This window comes from Ictalurus punctatus, chromosome 24 (genome assembly GCF_001660625.3).
Source record: "Ictalurus punctatus breed USDA103 chromosome 24, Coco_2.0, whole genome shotgun sequence".
NCBI lineage: Eukaryota > Metazoa > Chordata > Actinopteri > Siluriformes > Ictaluridae > Ictalurus > Ictalurus punctatus.
Window position 1 is genome coordinate 7,072,767 of NC_030439.2, and position 24,329 is coordinate 7,097,095.

The following is a 24,329-nucleotide window of genomic DNA, read 5'->3' on the forward strand; positions in this document are numbered from 1 at the left end:
GAATAACTGTCTTTGACTGTACAAATGAATTCTTAAACAAAGTTCAACAAAGTTTAAAGAAAGTTGGTGACTTGGTTTATTTATAGAAATGTTTAGAATTGGGGCTATCATATTTCCTCATTTTTTTAAAAATTACCCCTTCATACAGCTGTTGTAAACATACCTACAAATCATTTATGCATTAACTTGGCTGCTATTTGTGACACTTCATGTACACAAGTACATTTTGATGGATCTTTGAGAGTCGGCTGTTTGGATTTTTTGCTCCGTGTCCATCCATCCATCCATTTTCTGTACCGCTCGTCGGATTGCGGCCGAGCCTGGAGCCTGTCCCAGGGAACTCGGGGCACGAGAGATGAGGTGCCAACCCATCACAGGGCACAATCTCACACGCATTCGCACACCCATTTATACAATACGGACCATTTGGAAACGCCAATCAGTTTACAACGCATGTCTTTACTGCGAACTGATATCGAACCGTGCATGTGTCACCAGACCTAGCACTCTATGGAATTAAACTTGTGCCAACAGTACTGAAGAAAAACACTCTGAAACAGAAAACGATTAACTCTGTGGTAAAAATTTAAATAAACAGCGTGCGTAAGTAACCGTTTTCTAAGCTTTCCCGATCCAAATCTCACTAGCCAATGAGAGTCGATCGCTGTTTAGCCCCTCCCACACAAGAGGTTTGTACTAGAATCTCAAATGTAAACTTGCGGAGCGTAAACGAAAAGTTTGAAAGCATAAATGAAAACTCTGGCAGCGCATTCGTAAACCGTGATTTACAGAAAGGAAACTTTTAACAAAAACTGTTGACGAAGAACGCTGTTTATTTGAAGACCGTGTTACATTTCTGTCTCTGAGTTCACCGTTTTCAGTTTCAGAGTGTTTTTCTTCTCTCTCGTTGTGTATTTCTGGCCTAGATTTAATTCCATGACAATCTTAACTAAACCAAAGCGAGTAATTAAAGCATGTTTGTACCTGGATATATTTATCAACAATAATGTTACAATGCGATAAGCCCAACCAATGATGGACGCTACATTGAGAGTTTAGAATTACGCATTTATATTTTCCGTTATTTAATTTTTTTTTGGCAAAAGGAGCTCATGGTATAAATATGCTGTTTAAATGGCACTTTGTGGGTATATGTATATGAGTATATGTGAGAATCAAATTGTATCTGCTTTGACCTTATTGTAGTTGTCAGTTTTTGTGTTTAACATGTGAAAGTAAGATTGTTTTCTTTAGAATCTCGTGCTGATCACATGTGGGCTTTAGGTCCGAAGGACTGCTGCACACCGGTAAATAGTCACAAACACTTTTTTTTTTAGAGAAGTGAAGAACAGTGCTTCGACAGAATCGTTGTATGTGCAAATCTCCGGTTGCTTGCGGTGAGAACTCTCATTGATTGCGTGCTGGGTATCGCAGTGACAACACATTGATGGATGTGGACAAAATGGCGAATTCTGCCAAAGCCCTCAGGCTGAGTGACGCCATACTGTGCTCCAAAACACTACATAGTACTGATAAATAGCATAGTAAATACTAGTTGTATGCCGAAATTTTCCTTAAAGGGTTCAGTATGTATTACATTACAGTGGGCATCTTGCCTCCAGAGTAATGATTTCAGTGCAGTTTCTGGGAATGAAGCTGTACTGTAGTCCAAAGTTCACTCACATTCTCAGCACCGGGTCAAAGCAGTTTTTATTGCAGAAGCTGAGGCCACTGTGTCCAGAACGAGCAAGGCATGACTCATCAATGACTTATGCATTAGAAATGTTTCCCTCTCTCACGTTCTTTGCCTTTTGGTCTCTTTCAGGGCATGAGGGTGTTGGTGGATGCCCGGGACAAGCTCAAGGTACCCTGGCAGAACTCGGAAAATGAGAAGCATGGCATGTTTGTTATGTCGTTCGAGAACAAGGCAGGGATGCCGGTGGAGCCCTGTACTTTCCAGCTGTATGTACCTGCCCTCCAGGCACTCTGGGGTGACTCGGGCATCCAGGAGGCCTACGGGCGCAGGAGCGAATTCCAGCTGGTGAGTAACTTCCATCTGAGGGTGCTACTGGGCCTGGCCTCTGAGTAACACACACACACATCATGATCACGAATGCTTTTTGAAACTGGGTGCTTATAAATTATGAACTCAAGCCTGAAGGTGTGTCAGTGCAGATTATTTATGTCTGTCTTTGTGTTCTTTATTGTACTGAAAAAGCAGATACTTAAAGCTATACGCTGTGATTTAAAAACAACTACCTTTACAAAACAATGATTAGTATGGTTAACGTTATAGACTTAACCCAATACCGTGTCTGTATAGTTATTGATCTAAAGCCAATACTGTTACAAACTCGTTCAAAAGTAGAGAAAGGGAACTTTACACTGTCCACATGTTGATTAGACTTTACTCTGTAAACGGAGAAGGAACCGGTACTTGAGAAGACTACCCCAAGTTGACGAGTTGAAATTGCAAGTTGAGGGGGTGCTTTCGGTGGTTTTTACTAGTTGTCGGCGGGGAACTACAAGTTGCAACTTCGCCTCGAAGGCAGCATTATATACAAAACTTCACATGGTGAGAACTGAGCTTTCGGTGCATTATTTGCCTTTTTTATACACATCGTAAACATCTAAAACTTTCACGCACTTGGCCATGAGGGAAAAGAAATGACTCTTTGTCATATACAATCAAGTGTCTTTGATGGTAAATGATGACGAGTTAAATCTGATGGTAAGAACATACTACAAAAGAAGCGACACTGTAGATTATTTGTTTGCATAATATAAGCCTTTCAGTAGTAGATATTTAGTATTAAGAAAGCTCACTAAAGGGAAGATGGATATGTCAGCGCACACCTAGTTATATAGTCTCTGATTAGTCAGAAGGTGGTGATTAATTTTATTTATAACAGCACGGCTCTATCAGTAGTTCCAGCTGCAAGGAAAACCACAGGATTAAATTAATACACTTGTTTTAATACTGTATCGTTTCTATAGAACGGACTAACACGGGGACTCCTACGGAGGACGCGCTACGTAAATGCATTCAAAAGTTTCTTTTTGGAAAGAGTCGCCAGTGTCTGTGCAATTTTTGTCACGGGTAAAGCTGATCCTTTAGGTTTCCCACCACAGGAAAGTCTTCAGAACGTAGGTCTTTTTGGTTTCTCGTTAACGTTACAAACTGCAAGAGAAAGCAAAAGAGAGCCTGGCGATGGAACGACATAACAGGGAGTAACTTGCTTTGCGGACGTTACACAACACTAACTTTGTTAATAAATGGACAAACATTATGTGTTGTTTTTTAATAAATGTGAAAAATTGTAATCGCTGGGAAACTGCTGTGGTTATAAGAGGAATAAAAAAAACTTTGGGACATGTCGATCTAGGAAAATGATCAACTTTACGATGGAATCTCTGCATCACACCAACACATTATTTTTCTATAACAGCATGGCGCTTCGTGATGTTTACTTGCTTTTTCTGGATAGTAGAAGTGGCATACATGCCTCTGCCATCCTCTAGATAATTCTGAATTATTCACCATTACAAAACTAGGTCAGTGGAGCAGAATGGAGGCCAATGAGAAAAATCTCTTGGCTAACTTTAACCCCTGTAGCCATGCAAAGCTGTGTAACTATGTTCGACTCTACTGCCTCATTGTAACAGAGACATTAAATAAAAGTAAAAAAAAGATCATTGAGTGAACAGCTTCAAACAATACCTTCTTCGATGGAAGGAAGCAACCGTAATTGCTTGTTACCGAGAGTTCTGAGAGCATACTGGCAATGCATGGATGACCAGAGAATGGCCTTTGCTTGGTGATGTGCATATCAAACCCTTATAATGAAGGGAAATATTTGACACGGCTCGCACCGTCTAATCATTTCACTAATATGCTTGTTATTCTCATACTTGTCATCACTGATCTGTCACATCCACTGCACACAAATGAAATAAGACTGGAAAGGATCACATTTCCATCTGATCTGACAATTTGCTTTAATCTGCTTTGGACAGAATTGATTTAGGGTCAGGTACTGACTGATTAACCGCCGTCTTTAACACAGCCGTCTCAGAACATTTACAGTGCTGTGAAAAAGTATTTTCCTGATTTCTTCTATTTTGTGCATATTTATCACATTTATTTGTTTCAGAGCTTCAAACAAAAATTGAATACAAGGCAAAGACAACCTGAGGTAACCGCAAAGTATAAAGAAGTTATCTAACACCAACTGGCCCTGTGCGAAAAAGTAACCCTCGTAAGTTACTTAAGCAAACAGTTATCCATGTTGAATTGATAATTGGGTGGAGTTCGACTAAGCGTGTCCAGACTTGATTATTGCCAACCCTGTTGAATCTAAACATAAACAGAACAGGCAGAACATTTGCAGCAATATTAAGTGAAACTATGCGGTGGAAATTCCAGAAGAGATTTGACAGAACATAATTGAAGTATATCAGTCTGGAAAGGGTTACAAAGCCATTTCTAATGCTCTGGGATTCCAGTGAGCCAGACTGAGAGCCGTTATCTCCAAATGGAGGAAGCTTGGAACAGTGTTGAATCTTCCCAGAAGTGTCCAGCCTACCGAAATTCCTCCAAGAGAGCAGCGACAAATCATCCAGGAAGTCACAAAATAACCCAGATGAACATCATAAAGATCTTGCTCGTCTCAGATAAGGTCAGTGTTCTTGATTCCACTATTAGAAAGAGACAGAGCAAAAAAACAAACAAACAAACAAAACAAAAAAAACACAGCTGAAACAAAAGAGGAACATAAAGGCTCAACTAAGAGTTGGCAAAAAAAAAAAAAAAAGTCTTTCGGAATAATGTTCTGTAGACTGGTCAGTCAAAAGTGGAACATTTTGGAAGGCATGGGTCCCGTTACATCAGGCGTAAAGCTAACAGAGCATTCCACAATAATAATATCATACAGTCAAACATGGTGGAGGTAGTGTGGCGGTGTGGGGATGCTTTGCTGCTTCACGATGTAGGATTTTCCATAATTAACAGAACTCTGCTCTTTACTAGAAGACCTTCAAGCGGTCTAGTGCAATTGGGCTATGCAGTAAGACAACGATCGAGTCGAGTGTGCCAAAACTTTTCCACACTTATCTCCAGTTATCATAAGCATTTGGTTGCGGTTGTTGCTGTTAAAGATTGCACAAGAAGTTATTAAGTTTACTTTTTCACACGGGTCATATAGGGTTTTTTTTTTTCCCCCTTCAGTACACAGAACGATCATTTTATAACTATTTTGCGTCTCCTCGTGTTCACTTTGTCTTATATTGCATTTTTTATATGAGGATCTGAAACCATTTTGTGTGACAAATATGCTAAAACAGAGGAAATCAGGAGGGGGGGAAATACTTTTTCCATGGCGTTGTACATTTGCAGGCAGTATACGTGTCTTAAGACAGTGACTTAAAATTCATTTTTTTCGTGTTCTTTTTGGTTTTATCTTACTTAAATCATGCCTGAACAGAGATGAACTGTTCTATTGTTCTAGTATTGCTAGCATGATTTATGCTCTGTATTTTTTTCTTTTTTTTTTCTTTTACATTTCATATTACACCCCGAGGGACTAAACTTTTGCCTTCCTGTTCTTTGTGGCTGTATACAAGGGTCAACGTCTTCCTTCAACAGTTATTATGTACGTGAAGTGCATTAATAATAACTTAATGACGTCTTCAGCGTTGGAATAAACCCCGTGTTTTGTGTGAAGGAACTGAATCTGTTAATGGCATGGTGTGTAGTGGTGAAGTTGGGTCAGAGTACTGACAGCGCTTTGTTTTGTTCTCCCATTCTGCTGTGTGAGGGCTTTCTTGTTATGGGAACAGTCTGGGGCACATTGAGTGGGAGGATGTTACAGTGTTCAGTCACGCTGTTGGACTGCACAACTCGCACAACCTTTTAATCAGCCAGAGCTGAGGCCGTTATTTCTGCTTTTAATGTTTCTCTTTTAATGGACAAGACTGTGCTTGTGTGCATGCTGATTTTTTTTTTTTTCTTCTTCTTCTTCTTGAAATCAGATTTCATTATCTTTTTGGCATGTCTTTGGCTAGTTGGTTGTTATTGCTAAATCATGTATAATATATATTTTATTTTATGTTTCAGTACACTGTCCTGCTGTGCATTTCATGAATAGAGAACTTTTCAGTAACAAAAATGGACAAATCATACATTTATTAGACAAGATGGAAGCTCCAGTATGCTGCCCAGTCCCATATCGAGATACTTGACACAATGTAATAATATATGCTAGTTATCGTAACAAATGAGTTATTATCCTCTTAAAGTTTCTAATGTACCACACTGTGTTTGCAGTCTCAACAAAATAACCTGTAACAAGGGAGACTCAGAGGCCGAGTAAGGACCTGTGACCAAGAATGGAAAATGGTCCGCACATATATAGCGCTTTTGTTTTCTTTCTTGTTTTTATTTATTTATTTTTTAAACCTTAACGGTTCTACAAAGCGCTTTACACTGGTTCTCATTGACCCATTCACACACACATCAATGGAAGCAGAGCTGCCAGGCAAGGTGCTAACTTACCATCGGGAGAAATTGGGGTTCAGTGTCTTGAGTCACGTGCGCCGGGAATCGAACCGCCAACCTACGATTAGTGGACAACCCGCTCTACCACCTGAGCCACAGCTGCAGCAAGGAGTTTATTACAGAATGCAGCAAACCAAGCGTAATCACAATATCCGATACGATAAGGTGCGCAGATGTCGAAACACAAACCGTCAGGTTCAACAAGGTTAAAGGATAATCCAAAGACAAATCCAATAAACGCCACAAGGGTTTGAAACACGTAAAGGCACTCGACTGTAACAAGGCTCGAAATGCACTCAAACAAAGGGAATTGCAAGACTTCAGGATGAAGCCAGGAAGTGAATGGTAGAGGTTGTGTTAGTATTCTGGTGGCAGATTCTTTTCAAAATTTGCGATGCAGTTTGCGGAGTTTTTTGTGCTTCTTGAATTGCATGAAATAGTTGTGCACGGTCTTTCACAGTGCTGTTTGTTGGTAAATCAGACCTTTTAGCTGTACTCATGTTCGACACACGTGAATCGAAGAGGGCTTTGGCTGAACGCGCGTTGTGATGATGTCACATGACGCATCTTGGCCCAAATCTGTGGAAAATCTGCGGTAATTATTTTTTAAAATGGCAAACAGCTCCAAATATTGCGGAGTTTCCTTGATTTTGCAATAATCGCTAAATCCTGGCGGGACTGAATATACAGGACCGATTGCTTGTATGTGACGACAACCCTATAAACCGTGAAATCTTTTTCCCTTTTTGCTATCACATATTCATTAAGATAATAAATATTTTGCGAAACGCTGTTTATTTATTTATTATTATAACACCCCCCCCCCCCTCTGATTTTCTCCCTAAAGAAGCCAAAATAATTTAGTCTTGGCTAATTCCTGCCCATCAGTTAGGTCTCCCCTATCATACGACAGCTCCCAAGCAGAGAAGGTGAAAGCTATGATGTTCGTCCTCCAAAATACATGAATGTGCACCAACCAGCTGCATTTTTTTAACTACTGCTCGTGCTGCATCACAGGTGACATAATACATTCGGGAGGAAAGCGCTATCCGCCCCTTTCTCATTCATGGGCTCATTGATGCTCATGATTGGCTAGTGTCGCTGTGATTGAAAAAGGGTATGCACCTGTTGTGTGTGTATATATATAATATATATATATATATATATATATATATATATATATATATATATAGAGAGAGAGAGAGAGAGAGAGAGAGAGAGAGAATCCTTATTTCATAAAAGCATCAACACAAGTCATGAGAAAATGGAAGTGGCATTTTTGTCTTTAACCCCATCTAAGCTAAAATATTTCATTTGTGGCACTACTGCATGAACTTCAGGGAAGAATTATTCAGAAATGAGAGTTTTCACTTTCACATTCTTTCACTTCTAATTAGGGCTGAATGGCTTCTCTTGCCATAGTTCGTGAGCTTTAAATATCATTCCACTGTTAATTATGAAAGAAATTCAAAGGCTAGTCTTGATCGAACAACTTTAAATCAATGAAGAACCGTCATTAAGAAATAAAAGACCCTTACGAACAGACCTTATTCATTTCCCTAGACAGCTAAAATCATTAGGCACACATTTCCAGGAAAGGCATTCTACTTATATTATGATTGGATGTGAATGCTGCTTTGCTTGAAGGCTTTGGGGAGTTCATGGACAGGAAGTCTGTAATTCTGCTTCGTTGAAAGTTGACATTGCCACCTCCAGAAAACCACATTGGCCTGCAGCCATTGTGCAGACTAGTGAACAACTTTGTGTCTGCTTCTCTAGCCACACAACAGTCAGACTTGAGTCAGAGACATGATTCGTTTCACTTAAACTTAAAGTAACATCCTCTTCAGCCAAACATATGGTCACTGCTTCCAGTTCAAACCTGCTCTATGTTTGAAAGCGAATCCTCAGGCACTCATTCACTATTTACTACATAGAGCTTTATATACAGTAGGGTATAAATAATTGAGAAATTTATTCAACATTTATACTAGCGAGTGCTCACAACTTGTGGACATGTCGTGTTACATCATCGAGGACTGAAAGCCAAGGCGCCGTAAGAGATGCTATAACGCATTTGCACGCCGAATAAAGTTGAGCTAGTTAACTTTAAGCTAGATAAACATCTCCATTATACACAGCTCCTCAGTAAGAACATGAAGAAACTAATGTTAGCTAGCTAGTTTCCTGGTATAGATTTTAGGTCAGCTTTAGGAGTAGGTTTATTACATCGATATATATATTATACTAGCAAGCTAAAGATGTAAGTTTTTTACTTAGCACCCCAAGTTCACAGTTAGCTACTTAGCTGAAATGAAATGGGCATTTCAAAGACGGTCATTTTTGATCAGCAGCGTGGACCCGTTATGCTTTCTGTAACCAGAACTGTCCTCTGTTGGCTTGCAAAGGTGTCTGATTTGATAGTGTATGGTAAAAACAACGGTAAAAAACAAAAGCACAATACAATATTGTTAGGGGTCCAAGCACTGAAGGAAGATTTTTTTTTTTTTGCACCGTGTAGAAATCTTGACTCATAGCTTTCATCAAGATTATTAATCCATTATAATGATTGCTGGCAGCATGAGCTCGTATAGAGGAAGAAATAAAGGAAGTACTACTTGAGCAAATAACCTTCTGATTCCTTTTGCTTTAAACAGGAGACATTTCCTTTCCCACACGAGTCCTCTATTTTAATCTAGCTATAGTTATTAAATGAGTCATGCGACACCTAAAGCTGTCCTTTGAGAACTTCAGGAGTCATAAAGCGAGGTGAGGGTTTCAGCCTGGTTCATAATCACACACTAGGCGTACATCTGTCGTCTCCACTCCTTACCAAACAATGATGATGTGATGTTTGTGGAGTGTTAGTAGAAATTCATATCGACCAAAGCAAGAAGACATGCCAGCAAAAGCAGCCAGGAGGATCGAGTGATACAGAGCCAAAGAAAGACAGACAGAGGAGTGTGAGAAGAGAGTACAAGGGGCTTAGCTCAAACAGAGAGGCTCTCCAAAGTGACAATCCAACGAGGCTTATCCTGTCTTCACGTTGTGGCTGAAAGCATTAGTTTTTATTATCCGAGGAAACCCCACTGCCCATCTAAATACAGCCTGCAGCTTACAAAAGCATTCCATCACTAGTACAGTTAATACAGGTACACAGAGACGCACAAAATGAAGGCACTCGAGTTTTACTCAACCTTAAGAACACCCAAAGAAAACCTGATTTTATTTTGAAACATGTAACCCAAGGTAGATACACCCACTACTGCTTAAGTGTCAGCCACCATTCCAATAAAAAGATAGTGATCACAGGGATGTGGCTGAAAATATTCCCGCTCAGGAATAAAGCGAAACATTTTTTATTATACATTGTATAAATGCCGGGGTTAAATTGTACAATATTATACCCTGGCAACAACTATGTTTGGGCCAGATGACCATAGGGGTGATGAAATAGTCCTGGCAGTTGCATTGGCAGCCTGAAATCAGATCTATAAGTCAACACGTATTAGAAAAAATAGAGAAAACTATTATATATTTAAATTATTACATAAAACTAAACATTGCTACATTAAACTGATTACGATATTAGATCGAGATGGGCAATATGGCATAAAAATATAAATAAATAAACAAATTTCAGTTTTCTATACTGATAAATTTAATATTTATCAGGATAAAGAATTGAGTAACACTGACACAGATTTTATATAATGAATAAATATTTCTATTTCTATGAAATCTGACCTGAAATTCATAAAAATGCCTCTAATTATAGAGCCATTTCTACATAAAGCGCATGCAGACCACACGCTGTGCACAGGGCAGCATATCTCTGCTTAGGTCTCCAAAATATCCCTCCGTCCATACCACTTATCCTATACAGGGTCGCAGGGAGCTTGAGCCTATCTCAAGGGAACTCGGGGCACGAGGCAGGGGACAGGGTGGTGCAACTCATTGCAGGGCACAATCGCACACACGTTCACACACAACGGTCAAGTTGGAAATGCCACTCAAATTTGTCTTTGGACTGGGGAGGAAACCAGGGTACTTTGAGGAAACCCCCAGAGAACATGCAAAGTCCACGCACACAGGGTAGAGGCGGAAATTAAACCCCCAACATCGGAGGTGCGAGGCAAACGTGCTAACCACTAATCCACCGTGCCCCAGCTCCAAAATAATAATTAAAAATAAAAAGATTACCTTGCATGTTCACTGTATACCTTTTTCATCATTTTAAATCAGCATTCTCCATCATTATTATAAAATCGTTATAATTGAACTGCCATTTATAGGACCCCATTTTGACTCATTGCAGCACTGCTTCACAGCTTCATAATAGATTCTGAAAGTATGTCCTGCGAACTTTTCGGATAGTTCAGGAAACACCAAAACGGCAGTAAATCTGATCGAATGCACTATATTGGCAAAAGTTTGTGTGACCATTACACCAATACAGTATGTGGGCCTTCCCCGAACTGTTACCACAAAGCTGGAAGCACACGATTGTTTGGATTTCTTTGTATGCCACATTGTTATGGGAAAGAATTTGAAATGCTTGACGTGTCTTCTCTCATGTCTTAGTGACCAGGATAAGACTTGGCCTGATCTCTTTTCTCACAGAAGTAGAGGGTTTGATTGAAATGTTTGATGCTGTTAGACAGACAGTCCAAAGTAAGTAAATGGAACACGTTCGATGGTGTGTGTACCGCAGTAGAAAACTGAAGCTCTTCCAAATAGCCGGCTGATAAGCAGCAGGGTTTGCATTCCAGTGTGGGTGCACCATGAGAACCATTTCTCCTCCTCTCAGAGCTCTGCATCCAGCCAAGACACTACTGCCACAGTGCATGCTTCAGCCAGCAACCGTTTCTGAGGAGACTGTGTCACCTCTTGCGGACTGTTCCATGTTTGCAGCAGAGGTCTTCTCCGTTGCAGGTGTTTGGTTTTGTTTGATTATGCAGCTTTTGACTGCTGGCTCTTCATCTACTGCACTTGTGTCAATATGCTGAACTTTGTTTAGGTTACGCGTCTGAGGATGTGGTGGAATCTGCTTGAACCGAGTGTGCTGAGTCAATCTCAGCTTGGTTTTATCGCACTCTTTAATTAAAGGAAATCCGTCCTTGAGCATGTGTGTGTTTATGTGTGGGGTTTTGTGTTTGTGTGCGTAATAAGCAGTTTTCGGTGAGGCGTAAGCTCTGAGAGGACGTCCCTCTCCGCTTTTCTCTCGTGACTGAGGTCGTGTAAATAATGGACCATTGTTGCCTCGCTAGCTTCCAGTGAACACAAGGCCAGGCCGAGAGGAACACTCTCCACCCCGGAAGACAGCCAGACGTATTCACCCAGCCACGCCATCCTATCCAACGAGGGCCAATCAGAGGCCACTGTTCTCCCAGTCAGGCTAGTCTTTTGGAGCAGAGCCCATCACAAACCACAGTTCTCCCAGCTGAAGCAGCAATGCAACATGGAAGCAGCACAGCTGAGAAAGGAAGTCAGATTCAAGAGTCATGCAAGGGGTTGAGCTTAAATACGAGGTTTATTTCTTCAGAGGCTTTTATAAAAAACAATTTTCTTTGTTTAATTTGGTGACTATGACGTTTTACTGTAAGATAATGGATATAATTAATGAATATTGAGCAGGTTTTAAATATTTGAGTAGATCTGTAGCTTTATTGTTTGTTCATTTGTTCGCCCTTCATTTATTTATTTATTTATCTATCTGGGGGTTACGGTGGCTTAGTGGTTAGCATGTTTGTCTCGTATCTCCGGGGTTGGGGTTCAAATCCTGCCTCCACCGTGTGTGTGCAGAGTTTGCATGTTCTCTCCGTGCTTCAGGGGTTTCCTCAAGGTACTCCGGTTTCCTCCTCCATTCCAAAGACATGTACTGTAGGCCGATTGGCATCTCTAAATTGCCCATAGTGTGTGATTGTGCCCTGCAATGAGTTGGCACCCTGTCCAGGGTGTCTCCCACCTTGTGCCCTACGTTCCGTTCCCTGGGATAGGCTCCAGGCTCCCCTGTGACTCTGTGTAGGATAAGCAATGTGGAAGATGGATGGTTGGATTTTTTATCTTATGAAAAGCTTTCTTTAGGAAAGTATAAAAGTATCTTTAAATACAAATATGCATAAGTTCTAGTCTTACTTATCTTCTACTAATGACATGGCCTATAACATGTCATGGTTTTGTTTTTAGTTTATATTGTTCTACCATCTTGAGATTTATTTTCACAGTGACTTAAGTAATGCAAAAAAAGTTATTTGACTTAAGTAATGCTGGGGCTAAAACTGGGGACTGCACCAATCGGGTCCTAAGTATTTATAGGGAATGCTGCATCGGTATCAAGTTATGAATTCATCATATTTCACTGATGTATTTTATCCTATGAGCACGAGCGATGTTGGCTGATACAGCACAGACCATCCTGGGGTATACAGGACACTAATTATTTTAAAGCTTTCAGCAGGTTTGCTTCACATGACTTATACACAGTGCCCTCCACTAATATTGGCACCCTTGGTAAATATGAGTCAGGGGTGACTTCGGATTGTAGTTTTGGAGACTTTCTGAGCCCAAGACGCAACTAACTTCTGCAGTTCTCCAGCTGTGATCCTTGGAGATATTTTGGCCACTTGAACCGTCCTCTTCACAGTGCATTGAGACAATATAGACACACGTCCTCTTCCAGGTTGATTCATAACATTTCCAGTTGACTGGAACTTCTTAATTATTGCCCTGATGGTGGAAATGGGCATTTTCAATGCTTGTGCTATTTTCTTATAGACACTTCCCATTTTGTGAAGCTCAACAACCTTTTGCCGCACATCACAGCTATATTCATATTGTGATGAATGAGTAAGGGAATTTGGCCTATGTGTTACCTCATATTTATACCCCTGTGAAACAGGAAGTCATGGTTGAACAATTTCCTCGTCCTAGTCACCCAGATGTACTTAAAAAATGTAAAGTATCAGTGGGAGTATACTTCAAATATATTTTCCTATTCTGATAGGGGTGCCAACAATTGTTGCACACATATATTTAACAAAGTATTTAGGGCTTTCCCACATTATCAAAAACGTGGAAAGCAGGATTCATGCATCCCTAAACATTATTAGGTATAGTTATATGACTGGTATATGACGTCCAGGTATATGATTAGATATATGACTGATATTGGGATTAGTTATATAACAAAGTATGCACCAGTCTTGCTAAATGTTTTAATCGGCTTAAAATATAAAGGCATAGATATGTATACCTCTGGCGTAGCGCAACCATTTACAGTTCAGGTATAGCCTTTTTATCTATGCAGCAGCCTTATTAACTGTACAAACTGGCAACATTTTTATTATCATTGGAACTCATATCTTTGATTGATTACTGCGGAAAAATGTTCATGGATTCAGAACTTAACGTCTTCTTCGCGGTTTGCTAAGTCAGCGAATTTTTGGTGTTTATTTCCAAACCTAATTTCCAGATGTGTGATTAATGAAAGTGAAGAAATCGTGGGATAAACAGTCCATCCTGAATTGAGTAGACTTGTACATTTTCCTATATTTGGACCTCAGTTATGTAACATGCTGAATTTTTCAAATAATTTTCCTTTTGTGTGGGAGAGCAGGGTTTTATTGCAGTCTCTATGCTAAAGGGGTATACCTCAAACCTACTGTACAGTTCTGACTATTTGGGGCCCTTCAGAAATTGATTAGGTGTATTTTATTCTGGCCAGAAGGTGCAACCTAGTGTTTTTTTCAGGACTGCCCATATGGTCTGTATTATTTCGTTGCCTTAGGGTGAGGAACATGGTTAAAATTTGGGCTGCTTTAGATGTGTCTGGGTATTTGAACTTTTCACTTTAATGTGATGTAAGTTATTTGGGCATGATTGGTATTACAACAGTGTCAGCAGAGAATTGCTTCAATTCTTTATGAGCAAAACTGGGTTGATTTAAGGATTTGACTGATATTTAGGGAGGCTTGAATGAGCCTGTGTTCTGGATGAATGAGCATTTTAATTAATTCCCTGAAATATCATTGTTCAATAAAACCCTGAGGCATTTTACAAAGCGGTTAATGTTTACTTTAATGTTCAGAAAGGTGAACCTGTTCAATTGGACTTCTTGCCAACAATTATTATGTGTAAATGTAACTAATCTCAATTAGTTTTTCATACGTTCCCTCTTCACAGATCCAGGGCCCCAGGATTGATCCGGAGTTCAGCTTACTGTCTGTATGGAGTTTTGTGTGTTCTCCCTGTGTCCACAATTCCTCGGATTCCTCCCAGTGTCCTAAAAACATGCATGTACATACTGGAGGTGGACATACTGCACTAAATTGCCAGTATGTGTGAATAAGTGTGTGAATGTGTGTGCGCATGGTGCCCTGTGATGGATTCGAGGTGAATACGCCCACTTTGCACCCTGAGATTGGCTCAGGTCCACCACTGACCAGGCTCAAGCAGTAACTGAAGATGAATGAAAGAACACTTTTCATATTGATGCATTGCGACTTTACACTGCATTTTCTCAAAATGTCCTTGTGCTGTGTTTTTTTTTTTTTTTTTTTTTTTTTTTTTTGGGGGGGCATAGTGGCTTAGTGGTTAGCACATTCGCCTTGCACCTCCGGGGTTGGAGGTTTGAGCCCTGCCTCTGCCCTGCATGCGTGGAGCTTGCATGTTCTACCCGTAGTTCGGGTGCTTCCTCCAGGTTCCTCCGGTTTCCTCCCCCAGTCCAAAGACATGCGTTGAAGGCTGACTGGCATTTCCAAATTGTCCGTAGTGTGTGAATGTGTGTGTGATTGTTCCCTGTGACAGGTTGGCACCCCGTTCAGGGTGTCCCCTGCCTTGTGCCCCGAGTCTCATGGGATAGACTTCAGGTGGCCCTACGACCCTGTGCAGGATAAGCAGTATGGGAAATGGATGGATGTTCTATGTGGGCTTCACGTCCTGCACGAGCACTTTTCTCCCCTCTCTCAGATGAACAGTGGAAGTGACAGGGCAGAATGACGTGTGACTGTGAAAGGTGTCACTGGAGCTTTAAGTGCAGCTCTGTTGCATGTCATTTACTATCTGCAGACAGCCTCTGTCATAAGCTCGTTTCAGAGCGCTCTTCCGTTCTCATATCTTCCTGTCCACTCCTATCTTGGTCTTTATAGTTTGACTGATTCCAACTACTCCCAAGCTATCACTGGAACTTGATATGGTCCTGGAAATGGCTCATATGTCCCTGGCATTCTCCGACTGGAGATTGTGGCCTAGACCAACCTATTTAATTTATTTTTTATTGCTAGTATTTGCCCAAGCTTTGAGAGATATGATGAGGCTTTTCACTTCCTAATACAGGCCATATAAGATTTACAAATATCTTATATATTGTGTAGGTATTACTGTAGAACCTATACCACCATGGAGAAACTTCCTGGATGTTTTGCTGTAATATAGGGTTAGATGTATGGGGCATATTATAGTACATTTCACACAGCTACTAGTTTTGTCTAGTTTGGAAACAGACCGTCGTTCCACACCTGCCCGCTCTTTCAGTGTGTGCCTTTCATAGGATAATAGTAGAACTTGCACTAAATTGAAGTTGCAGTGATTCAGGTGGGATTTCTCAGGAGTGAAGGACTTTGCGTGGCTTTATAAGTAATCCCACCCGTGAATCCCATATGCCTTCCTTCGAACACAGACTCCACTTAACCACTCATTTCAAGTTGAGAAGGTGTCCAGGGATAATCCAAGTGGATTTGCATTTAATATTAAGTTATAAGCTCTTGTGAAGTGCATGTCAGGTAGGTTTTATTTTCTCAACGAACACCCTCACCCTAGGGAGCAGCTAAGTAGACAAGAAGAAATGTGTGTTTCATGGATCCTTGGATGTTTTGTTGTTGTTAGGAATATCATCGTTCGTTGTTTTTGGAGTCTGTTTTTTCTCTTGTTCAGACTGCCTGTCTCTCACTGGTTTTAATTCCAGCCATCAGTGCTTGTTTCCAGGCCTGTCTACAGTTAGACAGGCCTCGGGAGGATAAGATAGAGCTGGGAAGTCTGGGAGAAGCAGACTGAAAGAGAAAAGGGAATAAGACAGGAGGTGCCCAGGAAGATTGGTTAGGAATTTGTTTTTGACTTTGTTGATTAATGGTAGATGCTGCTGTAGGTCACTGATGCATATTCCTGGGCTTTCAGGCTATCTGGTGTTAATGTCTTTATGGTGGGACAATAGAGTTATCTTAAAAGCACCTTCCCTGATAATAAAACCAAATGCATCTGAGAGGAACGATGGTTGGCAGGTGGTAGGGTACCAAATCTCCAATCATATAGCACATACTGCATCAGACTGTTTACATTAAGGCGAGACACAGAAGGCATTTTTTGTGCATACTGGTCAATTTTCAGATTTTGGTATACAAGTGCATCTCAAAAAATATGAATATCGTGGAAAAGTGGAACTTTCATATATTATAGATTCGTTACACATAGAGTGAAATATTTCAAGCCTTTTTTTGCTTTAATCTCTAGGAATCGTCTGCACTTGAGAACTGACCCGATAGCTCTGGATTGCAAGGATGAACATTTGCATTAAAAAGTTAAAAAGTGCTCTTCAGCGGCTTTGAATGACACCAGCCATGTGCCTCTGCAATCTGTGTTGACCAAGAAAGAAGCCGCAGAAAACGGGCATTTTAGTCGACTTTGGAGCTCTATTTCAACCTAAAATGCTATCTCTGATGTTGCCACAAAGCTCGTTATGTTCCAGTTGATCATTTTCAATGTCCTCAAGTCAGAGACTTTGTTTAATCAATCAATCACATGAGCCCAGCCGCCGTGGCCAATTTATACGCAGTGTGTACACTACCAGCTGTCTATTCTACGCATACTGGCATCGGTTACTGTTTCTCATTTTTGAACACCATATTGGTAACACCATAGTGGCACAATTTACCACCAGCATATATAACAGACAGAGTGTGCTCTTTTTAATATTTGAACTCTCTGGGTTAAACCTAATGTTTAACCCAGAACTCTGGAACTCTGTATAAATGAGCACTTGTTGGCAAATGATGCATTATTACATCACTATCAATACATCACAATGGTACAACACATAAAACAGCTTTGGGACAATGTCCATTGTTAAAAGCGCTATACAGATAAATCTGAACTGAATAAAACAGTTCTTAAAGTTTGATACATCTTTTCAAACTTTATTTGTATCTTCTTACTCTATGCATACTAATTAGTGGGTAGTACAGCATGTTCAGGATGGTAGTATCTCATTTGAAATGAGTTTTTTAGGCTAAACGAACAACATCCCCACTCACGTCTTTAGTATTCCAAATGGACTACATAAAAACTATAGGGATTTTGTCATTTATTTGTTTATTTATTCACTTTTCACATGCCATTCAGTGGTCCTGATGTCATTGAGTGCCCTCCAGCACCATGTGGGTAATGTGTGATGAACTGTAATAGTATTAATGGCACAGGCTTGAATTTAAGCTAAAAGATTAGATGGAGCGATAGAAATGACAGCGTGACTATGTTTCGGTCGGGTACAATCGGGCGGTGTGTTTCTGCCCTTAGAAGGGAGGTCAGAAAGCTGCAGTAGAGATGCTCACTCAGTACGTTTGAATGTTCGACAACCCGAGATTCAGAGCAGAGGTTGTGTGTATGTGTGTGTACGTGCTATGGCTTGATGATGAACAATGCCAGATGGGGATTTCATAATGAAGCTGTCATGGAAGAGTGCAGGCAGTTCGAAAAATTGGACAGATGGACAGACACATGAGTCAGCCCAAAGCACAGCTGGACTCTAAACCTGTGTGAGCTGAAGCCTTTTGGTGAAGTTAAGGTATACTTCTTGAACTGCTAAACTGGAACTAACAAGTTAATGGGTTTGCCGATAGAAAACAGATGAGGCTCTGCCAGAGAAGTTTGGTGTCTGCATGGTCACAAGGTTCGTGAGTGATTCACTAGTTAATGACTTACACCTGGGAAACGGTTCATCAGTGCTACAACCCTTAACCCCTAACTGTTTTGAATTGACCTTGTATTCCCTTTCCTATCACGTCTGCATATGCAAATTCCTATCTGGCCTATCTAGATCTGGTTAATCTATGATGAATTTGAGCATTTTGTATAGGACTGTTCCTTCTGAGGTGCCTTCATCCAGCCAGTTTTTTAAGACAGCATATACACTATAGGGTCAAATGTTTATGGACACCAGACCATCACACCCATATGTGTTGCCACAAAGTTGGAAGCACAGAGTTGTTTAGGATGTCTTTCTATGTTGTAACATTACAATTTTACTTCATTGAAATTAAGAGGCCCAAACCTGTTCCAGCATGACAATGCCCCTGTGCACAAAGCTAGGTCAAGATTTGGAGTGGAAGAACTCGAGTGTCTTGCACAGAGCCCTGACCTCAACCCCACTGAACACCCAGACTGCACCCCATGGCTTCCTCGCTCGACATTGCTGCCAGACCTCACTAAATCTCTTGTAGCTGAATGGGCACAAATCCCCCACAGCCATGCTCCAAAATCTAGTAGAAAGCCTTCCCAGAAGAGTGGAGGTTATTATAAGAGCAAATCTGGAATGGGATGTTCGACAAGCACATATGGGTGTGATGGTCAGTTGTCCACAAACTTTTGGCAATATAGTGTATTCTTGGCTGTCCTACATATTCCATAATCTTGTGAATCAGCAATCTGTGTATTAACAATAATAGTGAAAGAAAGTCAAGAGAGCAATTTTTGTGCAAAGTTATCTGTATTGTTTTGATGAGAAATAGCTGGCATAGTCACAGAACATTCATTCTGTTTCCCCTAACAATACTTTATTCCATCTGTCCTAACAGAGTTTTGGAACATCCATCCATTGGGACTTTGGGAATACCACCACGCCTATCTCAGTAACTTGGCAACGTGGTGATGTACTGTATACTGCTTTCAAAACATATCTCAAACCCTTTCCTTACACACACCTTCATAGCTTTCAAAGCACTTCCTTCTAAGACAGCATGAGACAACAAAGGCATCAAGATATCTATATAGCTGCCTTCTGGTTCTAAACAACAAAGCTGTGTTTGAAACATCTCCTACTCACTATTGCTGGCATTGGAAAATCTGAAGCACTTCATATAACAGAGAATAAGAGATTGAAGTAAAGAAGTTTGTTTACTACAGTTAGTTACAGATCGATTTCCACAGTTACCGATTAGCTTCATCTGATAATGATTATTCTCCGGTCTGTTTAAAAGTCACTTGAAATCAGTCTCAACTTGCTTTTACAAAATACGTTTGAGCTTTGTTCTAGATCATCCCTGAGATTTCTCTGAAAACAACATGTTGATAACACGTACAGTACCCTGCTTATATTGGGACGCTTGGTAAATTTGAGAAAAGAAGGCTGTGAAAAATTGTCTTCATTGTTTAACCTTTTGATCTTTTGTTAAAAAGATCTTCCAGCGAGACAATGATCCGAAGCATACATCAAAATCAACACAAAAATGGTTTACTGACCACAAAATCAAGATCCTGCCATGACCATCCCAGTCCCCTGACCTGAACCCCATAGAAAACCTATGGGGTGAACTGAAGAGCATTGAATTTGCGTTTGATCGCCGTTCATGGGATCTCTCAATAGGCGCTCCAAAGTAGTGTCGATGCAAGTGAAGAAGCCTATCAGAGAGATGGCAATTACTTTTGATCCTGTGAAAATGGAGGGACTCTGTAAAAAAAAAAATGGCTGTAATTCCTAAACGGTTAATGCAGTATTTTTGTTCAACCCCTTGAATTAAAGCGTAAAGTCTACACAATCAATCGAATCTTGATGGCGTCATTTCAAATCCATTGTGGTGGAATACAAAGGGAAAATTCCAAAGAACTGTCTCACTGTTCAAATACTTGTGGACCTGACTGTATGTGTGGATAGGATCTCTTCATTCTTCATTTTGCACTGGGCCTTAATTTGCTTTCTTTTCTGCACTAAACTCCTTCAAAGACATGGATCCTCGACGTCTAAGTGTATCGTGTTACACTGAGCATTAATACGCTCGTTCAGACTTATGGATCATCGCGCTGACAATACTGGATCAGTGGATTTGCAGTTATTCATAAAGGTAGAGACCTTCAGATCAGGATTGGGATTGAAACCCAAACTTGCAGTTGTTCGAGCAGAATCAGAACCTTACAGCTCTGGGGTTTCGTTGGTGAACCGTTTTTACACGCATAATAGCAGAAAAATATATTTTTTAAAATAATATAGAAGCTAGAAGTCTCCAAACCTCCTCAACTTTTGTGAAGTCTCTCAAAAGGCAGTCATGCGGTATCTAATACTCAGGTGCAGAGCTACACGACGTTCTGTTGCACAAGTATCACCGCTCGTGTGATTGTTTACATATTTCACACATTGTGTAAAGCTCAGATATGTTTCTGAAACGCATCGATTTTCCTTATAGAAGTCTGCTATTGTGAAAACATACTATAAAGATGAAAGGCTGAGGTTTACAGTTACAGTAAGATCAACAGAGCCGGTAGGCCTGGCGAGCTGGGAAGTTCTGGAGAAGGTGCCATAGCTCCATGTGGGGGATTAATAGGATTTCTCCTCTTATGTCCAAGCCAAACAATTAATCTCACTCCAGGGAGCTGGAAATCAAGATCGGTTTATTTTGCATGAGGATTATTTACATTGACTCAGATGAGAAGCAGAGACATTGCCCTCTGGATTAGGCCACAGAAGAAGGGTTACGACAGAGCATTGTTTTTTTTGGACCATATTTTTTTAGATTTGATATTTTGAATGTTATAGCAAACGTTATTCGAAGTGGCAGCCAGCAAATCTATAATTCATCCCAAAAGATGGTGTATGTATAAAATTCTCCACGGAGACGTTTAGGGAGAATTAAGGAGGATGGTAAAGGAGGCATATTGAAGTGGAGGAAACGTGTCATGGAGAATGAAAACAAAAGGAGTTTATTCATCATTGTTGCATACGGTTAAATCGGATGGTAAAACAAGCGCATGCAAATTCCGTAAATTTCCTTATTCGGCGATTTCTTCTTTGGTAAATTTGTATTTTTAAAAAATGCTCCATTTGTAGTTAATCAGTATCAGCAGCAAGATCATTAATAAATATAGCAAGTGTCATAAGCAGAGTAGTACAAGTAATAACAATACATAAATTCAGTAAAAATCCATCCATTTTCCATACAGCTTATCCTACACAGTCACAGGGGACTCTGGAGCCTATCGCAGGGCACAATCACACACACTTACACACTACAGACAATTTGGAAATGCCAATCAACCTACAACACATGTCTTTGGACTGGGGGAGGAAACTGGGATAGCTGGAGGAAACCCCACAAGCATGACACTAAACACTAAACAGATACAATTTTATTGAGTTAAGGTGGGGTGCTCCCTGGACGGGGTGCCAATCCATCGCAGGGCGCAATCACACAGCCATTTGTACACATTCACACACCCATTCGTACACTACGGACACTTTGGACACGTCAGTCAGCCTACCATGCATGTCTTTGGACTGGGGGAGGAAACCGGAGGAAACCCCCGCAGCACGGGGAGAACATGCAAACTCCGCACACACAGGGAAATTACGGGAAGTCAGATATATTATAAATTAGATATATGAGAGTATATGAGAGGGTGCTCCATACACTTATGACACATAAGAGACTAGTGGGCAGGAGTTTGCATCTATGCAGCGGAGTTCAGTTCACCAATTCATCAATTGTTTCTCGAATCAGACAGTCATTCATATATCATTCCGGCTACTCAAATCTGTGCTCGTTTCTAAGCAACTTTCAGGCATTTTCAGGGCTAATATGTCTAAGAACTTTTATAGTATTAGTCTAAACAGTTAGGACTGTCTTCCAGACATTGCTACCCTATATCTGTGCGTACATTATCCATAAGTTAGTCGCTCTTAATACCATCACCGCTTCTTATATCTAGATTTTAAGATGTAGTTTTTTTTCTGTTCACGTTTATTTTTGGAGCTCTGGGCTCTACGTTTTGCCTCAAGAGCTTTTTCCTTTGGCTGACCTTCCATTTGTTTGTGTGAATTGGTCGTGGAGGAGAACTTTTAATTGGTTCATGTTTCAGAGACCTTCCGTGCACAGTTTATTTCAAAACAAGCTACAGCGCTATGGATCACCACTGGCGAGGGAGGGGTTATGGCTTCCTCCAACTCTTTTCTTACCAGCTCTCTACTTGGCTCTGCTTAATCATCCTTTCCCTTTTCTCACTCAGGGAATACCCAAGGGCACGGCTTGAGCATGCTACGCTAAAGCTGATGAGTGTGGCCCATTACTCCACGGTCATGTGCTTTCCCACACTTGTAGAGGGGTTGTCAGTCCTGAGCTATGGTTTTGGGGGATGGGGAGACAACTTTATAAACTGCTCTCTCTCTCTCTCTCTCTCTCTCTCTCTCTCTCTCTCGTATGGAGTGGAGGAGGGTTGGGTGAGAAAATTATCAAAACATAAGGACTCCCTTAACAGAGCTTTACACCAGTGTTAACATTTGAGGTTGTGTCGTTCTTGCTGAGAAGAGGAGCAGATGTACACATATGGGCATGGCGTACCGGACGTATCCACTCAGCATGCCGCAGGGCTTCGACCTCAGCTAGAGCTCCGAGCTGCAGAATTAACGTCCGAAGACAGCCCGGGATTTTTATTATTGCAAGAGAGCAAAGAATGTTTTTATTCTGTGTGCATGTTTCAAGGAGGGGATTGATAAAAGCTACAGGCACTGCTATCAGATATCTGCTTGATTTCCTGTCTGTGCTGTACTAGGCCCCGATGGTGTGTGTGTGTGTGTGTGTGTGTGTGTGTGTGTGTGTGTGTGAGAGAGAGAGAGAGAGGGTGGGTTGGTGGGTTGTAGGGTGCGGGGTGTTTGGTGTGGGCCTACAGCTTGTAACTGCAGGAATGGCGCTGTATCATTAAACCTCTGTTCTCATACACAGCTGTTTCCTGTTGGGAATATGGACCAGGTCAGGGTGTGTGACACAGTCACACACACATACACACACAAACATGGCTGGCTCTGATAGACAATGCTCAGTGAAATACCAAGGTCACAATATCTAACACGGTGAAAAAAACCTCAGGAAATAAAGCTCAACACTAATTTTATTTAGCTTGTGCATTTGCAGTCTGGGTACTGAAAGGTTTTGCAAGGCCTTTTTTTTTTTTTGGGAACGGAGGCAGGGGGTGTGGGGGGTGGAGTGGAAACTTCAAAGTTGCGCAACAAAAATGAATCATCACAGTAGATGATAATAAGTGCGAAGGGGTGCTTGTGTGCTGAGGCATTGCTGACACATTCTGGCTGTAATCTGCCTTCTGTTTTGTTGTATAAACTATAGGAAGAATGATAATGCTTCTGTCATTAAACCTATGATAGAACATGTCATGGCCATAGAGGTCTTTAAACCGGCTGTTGCAACGGTTCCAGCTAGAATTCTGTCATTTATGTTATAGAATAACATGAAACAAAACAAAGAAGAATCTCAGTGTTCAGGCTGAACATTCGGATGGTGTGCGCTTGCTGGTCCCGTTCTTCTCATTTCAGTTTCTACTATTTGGCAGTACATTGGAGAAGTGTTTAGCAAAATTCAGACAAAGATAGGAACATCCTGTTAGTTCAAGACTTTCCATTCCAAAATTAGACCAAGTTTATTGTGCATCTTTGTTTTGTTTTTTTTCTCTCTCAGAGATTAGGGGACTTTTAAATAAAAATAAAGAACAATGAAAGAAGGGTTAT

At 40.7% G+C, this 24,329-nt stretch overlaps 1 protein-coding gene across 2 annotated transcripts in view; it reads left to right on the forward strand.

Annotated features, from left to right (window-relative positions):
• gna12a (guanine nucleotide binding protein (G protein) alpha 12a) overlaps positions 1 to 24,329 on the forward strand; it is a 40,716-nt gene that overhangs the window by 10,529 nt on the left and 5,858 nt on the right. For both annotated transcript variants that reach the window (XM_017454596.3, XM_053675195.1), the window contains exon 2: positions 1,826 to 2,041. In XM_017454596.3, coding sequence (XP_017310085.1) covers positions 1,826 to 2,041 — 216 coding nt within the window. The remainder of the gene's footprint in view (positions 1 to 1,825; positions 2,042 to 24,329) is intronic.